General features: G+C 38.9%; 1 protein-coding gene across 2 annotated transcripts in view; it reads right to left on the reverse strand.

Moving 5' to 3' along the window:
- TEK (TEK receptor tyrosine kinase) overlaps nucleotides 1–3,795 on the reverse strand; it is a 114,082-nt gene extending 110,287 nt beyond the window's left edge. The window contains exon 1 of one of the 2 annotated variants that reach the window (XM_090274053.1): nucleotides 3,583–3,795. In XM_090274053.1, coding sequence (XP_090130179.1) covers nucleotides 3,583–3,634 — 52 coding nt within the window. In that variant the 5' untranslated portion in view covers nucleotides 3,635–3,795. The remainder of the gene's footprint in view (nucleotides 1–3,582) is intronic. The other variant, XM_090274052.1, reaches the window with a different exon arrangement.
- Nucleotides 3,796–13,532: the final 9,737 nt, after the last annotated feature.

Raw genomic sequence — 13,532 nt, forward strand, 5'->3', positions numbered from 1 at the left:
TATTCCTAATAGATGATCACCCAACCTACGCCTGAACACTGTCCAGTGTGGTAGCTTGCTGCTCATGGGGATGCTAATAGAATTTTTAGGAGGTCTTGATCAGTAAAACCCAACTCACTCTTTCTGCAGCTCCCTCCAACCCTGGATCCTAGGTCTGGCAAAACAAAATGTTAAATCTGTGAGGTCTTCTATATGGAAATCCTTAATAACACTGCTATTCATCTCTTTTTCCTGGTTAAATATTACCATGTGACATGGTTTCTAAAGCACTTACCTTCTTGTTTGCTATCAGATTTCTCAGTGTCCTCAGTGTATAATAGATATGCTCTGAGCAGTCAGGTGAGGTGATGACTATTTCTAAATTGGACCATATATTTCTACTAATACAAACTGTTATTTCTTATGTATTACATTTTTAGCAAGCAGAGAATGTGTTGGTTACTATGAATTTTGCATATCACCAAATCTTGTTGATACTTGGTGACACTAGAACTTTCAACAAGTCTCTCTCACATTGAACACACATAATTTATTTATTAAACCCAACTGTATCACTTGTCATTTTCTATTTTGAAATACTATCTTTTTGGTTTGGATCACCCATCTAGCCTAGAGAAATCTATTTGCCTGATTCTGTGCTTTAACCAGTGAGCCATCTGTAGGAAATAAGCAGGTGACACAATTACACACACCTCTTATTAGGGGAAGGACCCCAGGAGATGAATTAATAACGTCAGAAAACTTTGGAGCCTACTCATCTGAATGCCAGAACATAGTGTTCTGAGGTGGACTTGGAAATGTCTTTTTCTTCTAGAGAGATGTCTTAGAAGAACTAGGCTCCTGCAGGAAGCTCTCTCCCAGGGTAGGGCTGAAAAGGAAATGCCGAGACCTTCCAACAAGACAATGATTAGGAGGGAACATTTTTGAAGGAAGCAAAACTCCTCCCTTTAAAAATAATTCCCAGGTGTATCTCTGATCCCAGCTTCTAGACCTCCACCCTTGATTACTCAGACTTGGTACTAGCCTTACGAGACCAGCCCAAATGAGGGAGTTCTATCTGGAATCACTGCCCTGACCCTATACAGGCATACCTTATTTTGTTGCATTTTGCTTTATTGTGCTTCACATGTGTTGTGTTTTCACAAATCAAAGGCAAGACCCTCTACCAGCAAAAAGATTATGACTCACTTTATTGCGATACTCCTATTATTGCAAAGGTCTGGAACCGAGTCCACAGTATCTCCAAGATGTGCCTGTAACTGAATTTCCTCTGCCATTCCAGAAAAGATATCCATTATCTCTGAATCTATGTTATTTAAAATGTTAAATGAGATAGAAAAGAGGTATGAAGGCTTGCTACCAGAGACTTCCCATTGGATCAGTGTTGATCACATAGGACATACTCTGATAAAACAGAAAGAGTGATTTATTTGTTTTTCTGTATACACAACTCTTTAGCGAGAGCAGCCTGGTACGGTGAAGATGGGGGAGTAGGACAAAGTTGGGATATTTTTTAGAACTTGTTTGTAAGCTGAAATTGGCCATAATTCTCAATTGGGAGGGGAGTGTATCAAAATCTAGGTGGGTTTGAGGGAAGTCTTTTGAAAATTACACACCTCTTCCAAACCACTTATGGGTGAGCATCTTCCACCCAGAGCCACAGTCATTGAAGCAAATGTGGCATGATTTTTCAGTTCTGTTTGTTCAGAAAAATAAGAAAAAGGAATGAGAAACAACCCATTGGACAGAGGCAAACATAAGCCCCTTGCTCCATTACTATAGTCTACCAGTGGGGTTTGTTTTTGAAGAATGGGCCTCTGCGCCTATAGATATGATCATGCTGGATTCTTGTTATAATTACCAAACCTTGGGTATGCATGGTCACTGAGGCTTAGACTGGGAATGCAAGTTAGGGTTCAACACCACTGACCTACCCCAGAAACCAGGCTCGCTAGTGCCAACCTCCCTTTTCAGCAAGAGCATGAAACCCTTCTCTTGGTGCCTCTGCCTGCTGAAGCCTGTGCTGTTTTCAAGGAACTGAGGTTTAGAGCAATTCCTTTGGCCACATAACTTTTTTGTTTGATTTTATGACAGCCTTTCTAAGCCTATATTGCCATATACAGTCACTTCAGGGGGAAAAAGTAAATTAAAACAATTGTATATGTGTGTGTTATTTAATCTAAAAAGTACCTCAGAGCAACTGTAGACCCCTGGGCTTTGACTATTATAATTCCTGGTGTAGAATCAGTTCTAGATTTCATGTCACTGATAAATATGTTACAAAGAAAAAGCAAGCCAAGATGGAATTATGATAATTATCTGGTCTAATGGTACATATTATTAGAAGAAAATTAACATTATTTCCATATAAGTACTGAAATGATATCAGGTAATATTTCATTTTTAGCAGTTTGTATTACACATTCTTAGTCTTTAAAATATGATTAAGTCTACAATGTAATTGTTAAAGCAAACTGAAATGCTATAAACAAATTATATTCAGTCATTTTACTTTGGGGGATTAATTTTTTAATAGTTAAGATTTAATAGTTAATAGTTAAGATTTCTAACATATAGATAAAAATAATATAACAGATGCTTATGTATACTTGGATCAAATTCTACTAATGTAATGTAGCTTACACCATTAAGTTCAGTAAATTCTCTCTAGTTCATTTCCAATATTAATTCTATTTTCATTACAGTAATTAGAATGCCTTCAAACTGAAGGGGAGAGACTGATGGCAATTGGAGTTATGATTTATTTGCACTTCAGGTTTCGATACCACTTTCAGCCAGTATCCCATAGGATGAGTGAACTACAGGGGTGTACCACTATGTGGAGAATCTGAACAACAGACGCTAAATCTAAAAACATTCAGGCCAATCGTTTCTTAACTCCACAACAGATTTGATACTCTCCCATGCCCAGTGATCTGGGCCTAAACTTTCATTTCATTGGGCCAATAAATATTTTATGCTACATATTTTAGATAAAACAAAAATTATATAGCCCTAATCTCCCTGACCCCAACTATATGAAAAGAAAAAAAAAAGCTTATTTAGACTAATTTGACTGCTTTGAATAAAATAGGATGCAGATAGGAAATCTGGATAAAAGCATTTTTGCTCTCATTTAAAAATTACAATCTGTATACTGCTAATTTTCAGCATGAATTTCATTGTTTTAAAAATTACTGAAGATTTTCTTTGAAGTAGATAGAACCAGGTTTTTATTTATTTATTTTAATTAAGGAAACAATCCCTAATGAGGAACAGTAAAATAATGCACCAAGTAAGCAAATCTCTTGAAATAAAGTGACATTATCAATCCTCATAGAGTCTGCAGCAATACAGGGGACGATTATGCAAAAGAGAAACTCTGGAAAAGTCAGTTGATGCCACAAGGACTTTGCATTTCAATCCTTACATATATTAAATGGAGTGTTAGATATTAAATAAACAGTGGCTATGCCACAGCTGCTTCTTGTTAACCGGCACTAAGAAATAGTAAGAGAGTCCAGAATCAGTTTTTTGGTTTTTTTTTTAATACTAAATCAAAACAATAAAGCCAAATCTTACCAGAAAGGAGCAAGCTGGCTCCATAGAGAACTAAGCCGACGAAAGAGTTCATGCTTCCCCAAATCTCTCCATCCAGTTTCTGCAGATGTGCGTGAGGTCCCGAGGATCTTTTCAAACACCCAGCAGTCTGTGGCTTTCCATTCTCATGTTCTAATGGGTCTTGTTTACAAGTCAAAGGCAAGAAGGAACAGCACAGAAGCAGGCTGTAACAGTCTCATTTCTGTCTCTGAGCACAGGGAGTTTTAAGTTCCTTTTTCCTGTTTCCTTTGTAGATTAGGATGGGAAAGGCTGTATCTTAAAGGCATTTGGTATCAGCAGGGCTGGGGGCACTGCAAACCCTCTACATCTTGCAATTCATCAAAAACACTTATCTATTGCTCTTGCTTCTGCTGCTTTTGCTGGTGTTGTAGGGGTAGAGGAATTTTTGTTGGAAGTGTGGTCCTGATCAGCAGTTTTAGAAACAATAGGGGTATCCTCTCATAGGCGGGAAATAGAACAACAAGCCCTCCACCTATGTATGGTATGCGATGATGACCGGCCCTCCTCTGCCTTCTAACAGCTCTCCCGGGTCCACTTGGGATCCCTGACAAAAGGGGCTTCTGGGTGTGGGGAGCAGTTTTTGCTTTTGTGTTCTCATTTTAACCCACGTCGTTTGAAATGGGAAAAGAAATTTTCGTGATGAGAGGACACAACCTGAAAGGCAATTAATTTGGCTAATTACTGGTGAGGTCAATGCTCAGTGTGACCACAGAGACCAGAGTCCAAAATTGTTAGCCTGTTTTCTTTCACACAGATGATTTACTTGTTGGGCGAGAGCCCAAATATATCCATGCTACTAGCTATTGCTTTAATTTTTATTAATAATTCATCTGGAGGTGATCTAATTCATTAAAGAACTTGGCATAGAAGAATTTTAGTAATGAGAGGGATTTTGTGGTTATTGGCCAATAGCATGTCAGAAGAAAATTATATACAAAATTTAAAAAGTAACCTATGTGCCCTGGCTGGGTGGCTCAGTTGGTTAGAGCATCATCCGTACACCAAAAGGTTATGAGTTTGATTCCCAGGCAGGGTACAAACCTAGGTTTCAGGTCTGATTCCCAGTTGGGGCACAAACGGAAGGCAACAGATCAATGTTTCAATCTCACATGGATGCCTCTCTCTCTCTCTCTCCCCACCCCCACCCCGTTCTCTCTCTCTTCTTCTCTTCCTTCCTCTTTCCCTAAAGTCAATAAATGTATCCTCGGTGATGATTTAAATAAATAAATAAATAGATGATAGATAGATAGATAGATAGATAGATAGATAAATAAACAAATACCCTTGTAAAAACCAAACATAAGTGATCAGATTGGGATATAAATATTATTCATAAATGCAGAGAGTACATAGGCCAAAAGAAAAATAGACATTGGAGTAACCATACATAAAATGAGATCAGAGACCCTTAATTTACCTAGATAATAATTTCTCCATAACACGAATTATGACTTTAGAGAGTTGATACTTTGCTCCTCACTCTGCTCTCAATCCCAAGGAAAGAATTGTCTGCTCCTTCTTCCTACTCACCCCAGGAAAAGACAACTGTTGCTAGTCTTGCCTAATTTCTGTCCGAGGCTTTATATCAGTAGTGATCTTGAGACCAGTTGATATTTCCCATCTACTGGGGTAGAAAAGCTCCAGCTCTGTTTTCAAGTGGAGCTGGGTTCAAATACTGACTCTGCCACATGTGTGGCCTGAGACAAGACACTTAATATCTTTGAGTCTCAGTAAGCAGGTGTAAAATGGCAATACTATCTTATTCATGGGACTTTTGAGAAGATTAAATGAGAATTAAAAATACATAAAAATATCTGGCACTATGTCTAATTCAAAGAATTTATTTTCTTTAGTCTTCCCATTCTGTTTCTGATTTCAGTCCCAGGAGCTTCTTCCAGAAAGCCATTCTCTAATCCCATAAAATGGCTTTAAGTTTGGCATTGTAAACAACCAGTCTAGGAATCAGAGATTCTGGGTTCTAGTCCCAGCTCTGCCATAATCTGCCTGGGAAGGCTTTCTTTGGACAAGTTATTTTCCACCCCTAGGGTTCAGTTGCTCAACTATAAAATGAAGAATTTAGACTGGATGTGACTAATTTTCCTTCTGATGTAACACCTCACAAGCCTAAATGATTAAATTGTCCCATTCTCAGCATCCCCAAGTTGATTCCGAGCTCCTCTCATATGGGCAGTTCAAAGAAGGTGCTAGCTTTGTATATCTGTCACAGTAAAATCCTGAGAGTGTCAAAAATGTGCTTTATTTTTAAGAACAGTGTGGTTGAGACTTTGTGAGGTCAACTGGGCCAACACCATATGGAACAGCAATGAGTGGCCTTGGAAATAAACAAACTTCAGGATACCTGCCTCCTGGGCACAGCTTCCTCTGTTTGTACTTGATGTCCACACAAGGAAGCCATCATTGCTCACACTGCCTCTTGTTCACGAGTTCTGTGGGTGGAAGATGCTACTACCTTGCTTCCTTTTCTGGGCTGCCTCCCTCTCTAATTCAGAAAAGCAGCTCAGTTTCAGCCTTCCCCCATCATCCAGAGAGATCTACCCTTATCCAGAACTGTTAGTCAAGTTGTTTTTCCCTCACTTATCCAGAATGAGTGACTTCATTTTATTCTTCTCTCTGTTTCAGAAATGTTGCAGGGATATCCAAGATGGCAGAGGAGTAAGTGGAAGCTACACTAACTTCCTCCCAGGACCAATCTGAAATTACAACTTAATTGTGGAGAAATCACCCTGAGTAGCCAACTGAACACTAGTTGGTGAGAAGCCTTATAACCATAGACAGACAGAAGAAACTGCTTTATCACAACATGACTGGTATGCAGTGCAGAGGAGATCTGAGAGGGCTGGCTGGACTCCCACAGGCAGCAGCTGAAGGTAGAGAGAAATACTACAGTGCCCCAAGGGTTCCCCCTGAGAAGTGTGGGGTCTAAACCCCAAGCTGGCACCTCCAGCCTACAGCATCAGAACCAAGAGTAAGCCAGATAGCATATAGCTGTGAAAAGCAAAAAGCAGCATTTGTGTATGTGTGTGTGTGTGTGTGTGTGTGTGTGTGTGTGTGTGTGTGTGTTTGTTTGCAGACCTGAGAGAAAAGGCTGGTGACACAGAAATATTTCTAAAGGGAAAACACACAAAATTTCATTTGTACCCACTTACCCTGAGCTCTGGCAGAAGGAGGGCAGAGTGGACTAGAGACACTTGAGGAGAGTTTGGGTTGGTGGCTTTGGGGAGAGAACTGAGGGAGCAGCCAATGGGACCCCAGTGCTGACTCATCCCCCATACTGCAGGAGCTATTCTGCTCAGGCAGACCCCCCCAAGTGGCATCAGCCTGAGCAGAAGCAATAACTCTGCCTGCAGGAATTACTCAGCCTTATCCTGAGCACTTAAGCCTGACTGTTGATTACAGATTGAACAGATTAACATCTGCAGGAGGCAGACACAGAGGTACACCTCTGGTAATCTTGAACAGGCTGCCTAGGCCCAGACTGGGACACAATCTGATGTCACCAAAGGCAGATCCAGAAAGAGAAGAAAGTGGCCCCCTGCCATAGAAGATCACACCACAAAGACAGTAAGTCAAAGCAGATCAAACTAAGAAGCAGAAACAAACAAGAAGAATAGTCACAAAATGGAGAGCAAAGAAACAACCCCCAACTGAAAGAAAAGGAAGACTTCTCAGAAAGTGCTAAATGAAATAGAGGCAAGCAAACTACCAGAAAATGAGTTCAAAACAATGGTAATAAGGAAGCTAAATGAGCTCAGCGAGCTCAGAGAAAACTACAAAGAACTGCACAAAAACTACAAAGAACTCCAGGGAAGCTACAAGGAACTTACTGAGAACTACACCAGCATTAAGAAGGACATAGAAACTATCAATAAGAGCCAGAAGGAAATAAAGACTACAATTTTTGAACTGAAGAGCACAGTAGAAGGAATCAAAAGCAGGCTAAATGAAGCAGAGGATCCAATCAACGAGATAGAGGACAAAATAGAAAAAAGTTCTCAGACAGTGCAACAAAACAAAAAAGACTAAAAAAGGATGAAGAGGGTTTAAGGGAGCTGCAGGACAACATGAAATGCAATAATATCCATATCATAGGGCTACCAGAAGGAGAAGAGGAGCAAGTGATAGAAAACATGTTTGAAAAAGTAATGAATATTCAGGGATGAGAAGAATTAACATCATCAAAATGTCCATATTATCCAAAGCAATTTATAGATTCAATGCAATCCCTATTAAAATACCAATGGCATATTTCGCAGATCTAGAAAATATTTTTCAAACATTTATATGGAACCAAAAATGACCCTGAGTAGCCTCAGCAATCTTGGGAAAGGAGAACAAAGTAGGAGGAATCACAATACCTGATATCAAACTATATTACAAGGCCACTGTAATCAAAACAGTCTGGTACTGGCATAAGAACAGATATATAAATCAGTGGAATAGAACAGAGAGCCCAGAAATACACCCAGGTCTCCACAGTCAATTAATATTTGACAAAGGGGTCAGTAGCATAACATGGAGTAAAAATAGCCTCTTCAACAAATGGTGTTGGGAGAACTGAACAGGGACATGCAAAAAAATGAAACTAGACCATCAAATCCCACCATACATCAGAATAAACTCAACATGGATAAAAGACTTAAATATAAACCATGACACCACAAAAGTCCTAGATGAAAACAGAGGCAGTAACATTTCAGATACTCCATACAGCAATATTTTCACTGATGTATTTTCTAGAGCAAGGGAAATAAAGGAAAGAATAAACAAATGAAACTACATCAAACTGAAAAGTTTCTGCTCATCTAAAGAAAACATCAGCAAGATGAAAATGGAACCAACCGTATGGGAAAACATATTTGCCAAAGATACATTGGACAAGGGTTTGATATCCAAGATATATAGAACTTATATGACTCAACACCAGGAAGACAGAAAATCTAGTTTAAAAAATGGGCAAAGGACCTGAACAGACACTTCTCCATGGAGGACATACAGAGAGTCCATAGGCATATGAAAGAATGCTCAACATCACTAGACATCAGAGAGATGCAAATTAAAACCGCAATGAGATACCACCTCACACCAGTCAGAATGTCCATCATTAAAAAATCAACAAACAAGTGCTGGCGAGGATGTGGAGAAAAGGAAATCCTAGTGCACTGTTGGTGAGAATGCAGACTGGTACAGCCACTATAGAAAACAGTATGGAATTTTCTCAAAAAACTAAAAATGGAACTGCCTTTTGACCCAGCAATTCCACTGCTGAAATCACACCTGAAGAATCAAGAAACGGCAATTAAAAAGAACCTATGCATCCCTATGTTCATAGCAGCATTATTTACAATAGTCAAGTGCCAGAAACAGCTTAAGGGCCCATCAATGGATGAGTGGATCAAAAACTGGTACATTTACACAATGGAATACTATGAAGCAGAAAGAAAGAAGGAACTTCTACCTTTTGCAACAACATGGATGTAACTGGAGAGTATTATGCTTAGTGAAATAAGCCAGGCAGCAAAAGACAAATACCATATGATCTCCCCTAATACAGGAACCTAACGAGCAAAACAAACAAATGAACAAAATAGAACCAGAGGCATGAAAACAAGGAACAGACTGACAGTGACCAGAGGGGAGGGGAAGGGGAAGAAGAGAGGAAAAAAGGGGAGGGGTCTGGTCAAGGACAATGGGGTGAGAACTGACTGTGGGAGAGAGAGTGGCAGGGTAGAGGAGAGTAATGGGGACAAAATGGCACAACTGTATTAGAACAACAATAAAAATAAATAAAAAGAAATGTTGCTCAGTTTATTCAAAAGAGCTATATAGTTTAAGCTCATCTTCCATTTAATCCTTTCCACTATTATCCAGAATATTAACTCCATTTAAAAAACACTGTGGGATTTCCTGAGCCTATGATTGCACAGCTAGTCAAAAGGCTGAGCAACTTTTCTCTGGAGCATCTGCATCTTTAGCACGTAAGTTCCAGGTGTAAACTGAAGATAACTTATGGATAAAAGTGATCAAATTTGCTCTGCTCCAGCTTCCTGCCCTATGGATGTTAGAACATGGAGAACCAGTCAAAGAGCAATGAAATGAGCTTCATGCACTGCAGGGCCAAACAGGGCAGCAGAGCTGACTGGCAGCATGTTGGGAAGTTGCAAAACTGAATGGCATGCCAGGATTTCCAAGGGAAGGGAGAGGCTACATCTACGTGTGTTAGGATTTTTCCCCAATACATAACATGTTAAGGAAATATCACATGCTTGGACACAGCCACAACCCTTCTCTAGAAAGCTGGCTGTGGCTGTCATCGGGGCATCTCTGTTTCTTCCCTAAAAAGACTTGTTGGGGTCCAGCTGGATTGGCTCTCGGCCCTTTGCTGCTCTATCCACCTTGAAAGATTGAAATGGTCTTTCCTTCCTTGCCTGGTTATCTTCTAGTTCTCAATCAGTGCCTTCCCTGATTCAAATTAGGTCTCCCCTGTTATTCTGTTATTCACAACACCCTGTTCTTTTATTTCATTGTACCAGTGGTAATCATATATTTGTAACTTTATCTTATGTCTCTTTCCCCCAACTTGACTGCAATCTTCAAGAGGCAGGAATCACATCTAATTTATTCACCATTGAATTCCCAGATCTGAGCACAGTGTCTGGCACATAGGTCTTAAGCAAATAAGTAATGAATTAATAAAGAAAAATACTTTCATTGTTACTTATTCACTCACATCTAGAGTAGGCTTTGGAGTCAGGCAAACCTAGATTACATGTTATAGCTATAATTTATTTCTTGTATGACCCAGGCAATTTAATTCATATTATGAACCTCAAATTCTTCATCTTTAAAATGAAGAAAAACAATACCTAATTAGTAAGATAATATTTATATACACAATACCTGGCACAAGTAAATATTGACTAAAGTCTCTCTGGATGTTCCTTCCCATTCACTACCATCACCACCACTCTTGAGCTGTTATACAGAGCCATCTGCAATGAGGAAACGAGGTCCCTCACAGGCTGAAGAACTTACCCAGCTATGGGTAGCAGAGGCAGTATTAGAATCCTGGCTTTTTGCCTCCAGTTTTTATAAGTTTATTATATGGCCCTTTGTTCATAGTTCACCTTTGGACTACACCATGCAAAAAAGTAAATAAAGAGAAATATAGGAAACATCAAAAATGCCAATAGGGTATACCCAAACCTTAGGAAAATATTTGAAATGAAACTTTGATTGATAATGGAAAAGTCAGAAGATACTGATAAATGCCATCAGTTCTCATTGTGCTTTCAAAATAGCAGTAACTAATATAAGGATCTGTGGTCTTTCTACTAACTTGCTCCAGGGAAGTAAAAGGGGGCTTCCTCATGAGTCAAGTTTACTCAGTTTAATTTCATGTATTCAGAAACACTTAAACCAGAACAAAAAAAAAATGAAAACCAAACCAAACCAAAAACAAGGCATTTGTCTGATTTTTTTTCTCTGCTTTCTGCACTTTACATATGAAAAAAAATCAATAGAAAAAATTAAATTTTTTTGAGACAGACTGACAAAATTACCAATGGATAAGAAAATGATGCTTTTGAAGAGATGTGGAAACCAACTTACACAATGTTATTATAATTGTTATCCTATGCCTAGAGGTCAGCATCACAAATATGTAGTATAAGTCTTAGATGTATATCCTTTGGCCCAGAAAATCCACTTTTAAGTTATACCCCAATACAAAATCAAAGATGTGCCCCCAAATTTATAGAAGCATTGCTGATAATAATCATAACCTGGAAAAAATTCTAAGTAGCTAACTAAGTGAATTATTTCTATAAATCATGGTACAAAATGATATACAAATGTCAAAATGTTATGGTGGAAGCATATTACATGGAAAGATGTAAAAGGTGTTTATGTTATATTGTTCACTGGAAAAACATACAGTTTGAATAGCATAAAATTTATACACATACACACACATACACACACACAGCAAATATAACACCAAAATGTTAAAAGTTATTATTTCTGGATTTTTTGAAAACTAAATTTTATTTTCTTCTTTATAATACTCTATAATTTCAACATTTGAAAAATTATGGCTGGGTTTCTCAGTTGGTTGGAGAATCATCCTTTACACCAAAAGGTTGAGGGTTCAGTCCCCCAGTGGGGTGCATACAAGAGGCAACTGATCTGTTTCTCTCTCCCCCTCTCTCTCTTCTTCTTCCTCTCACTCTAAAAATCAATAAGCACACCCTCGGGTAGGATAGAAGAAGAAGAAAGAGGAAGAGGAAGAGGAGGAGGAGGAGGAGGAGGAGGAGAAAAAGAAAATTGAAGGGAAATTCTTGAGAACAGCTGACTCAAGGCAGTAGGATGTACCTTATAACACCATTGGCAACTAAGAAACAGAATCCGAGAGAACCTCAGCCTTCAGGTGAGGCAAACAGATTGGGGTGTCGACTTCCCACAGCATAGCCTTTTGCAGGGCCATGGGCACTGAATCAGCAGAGCCATCACATCTGGCTTCTCAAGGACTTTAATGAACTTTTTTTTTTGTTTTTTGAACCTGTGTACTTAACAGTGGCTAGCAGAAAAGAAAGATCATCAACAATTAAGTCTTGGCTTTCAGTCAGGACACCACAATTAAAATGGCAACACCCACTCTGCTCTGGAGTGGAGCTGACGGCTATAGGAAACACATGACCCCCTCTGAGCCCCATTTAGTCTAAACCTTTTTTTAAGGACCTAAATGGCAAGCACTATGATAGTAGCTATAGGTAGAGAAACAGATATAGAAGACATGGTCTCTGCTTTCAAAGCACACAGCACAATTCCAGCATGGCAACAGTGCATCAAAACAGGAAAAGTCAAATAACAAAATCAGGCATTGGGTGGTTAAGTATTGAAGGGTGGTACTGGCAGTACAAGTTTCAGAAGTCTTTGCTTTGGTATCCTTTAGGGCTATGAGACACCAATTCTCATGCCTTTCTTCCTGCTCAGCACATGTGGCATATTTCTAGATGGACTGTAAGCCCCTTAAGGCAGGGAGCATGCACTTTATTTCAGATGATCCTTTGCTATGCTCTCAATGGCTTAAGGTAAAGACTAACTAGACTGCCTCAAAATCAGCAAGAGTAATTTGTTAACAGAATAGACTGGGGTTATTGCCACTCCATCTTCCAAAGGAACCTTCAAAAAATATAAAAATAAAAGAAATTTCTATTCATTCTTCAAAATACAATTCAAATGTCACTTATCTGTGAAAATTTTTCTCCATGGTAGCTATCAATACCAACAAATCAAACCATAGTTTAGTGGCTTAAGATAACAAACATTTATGTGGCTCATGATTCTGTGGGTTGACAGTTTAGGTCCACCTCGACAGTTCTGATCCCATCTGGCATCCCTATGTGTCTGTAGTCACATGTCAATCATCACATAGTTCAGCCTCAGGAACTGGCTGTCTGTGAGGCAACAAGGTTGAAGGAGCCTCAACTCCTTATCTTCTGCCAAGCTAGCCTGGCTTGTTAATATGGCAGTCTCAGAAATCCAATAGAGTGAGTGGAAATATGCAAGTTCTCTTGAGGCTATTAAATTAATTAAATGAGGCTCTTGTGCCCTGCCAGCCTACATAACCAAACCAAATCTAAACCTGTAAATGCCTCAAGGTTAGGAAATCAAAACACTAAGATCAATCAGTCACAAACAGCCAACTAGGCTTTAAAGCTATGATCAATCAATTTTCTTACTTTGCTTTCACTTTTTCACTATAAAGGTCTTTCCTCTGCTCTTGAGGGTGAAGTACTACAAATAACTTTCATTTTGATGCTGCCAATTTGAATTGATTTTTGCTCAAATAAACTCTTAACACTTTTAATATGTCTCAGTTTATCTTTTTA

Source organism: Furipterus horrens, unplaced genomic scaffold, assembly GCF_987537825.1.
Source record: "Furipterus horrens unplaced genomic scaffold, mFurHor1.1.pri manual_scaffold_4, whole genome shotgun sequence".
Classification (NCBI taxonomy): Eukaryota; Metazoa; Chordata; class Mammalia; order Chiroptera; family Furipteridae; genus Furipterus; species Furipterus horrens.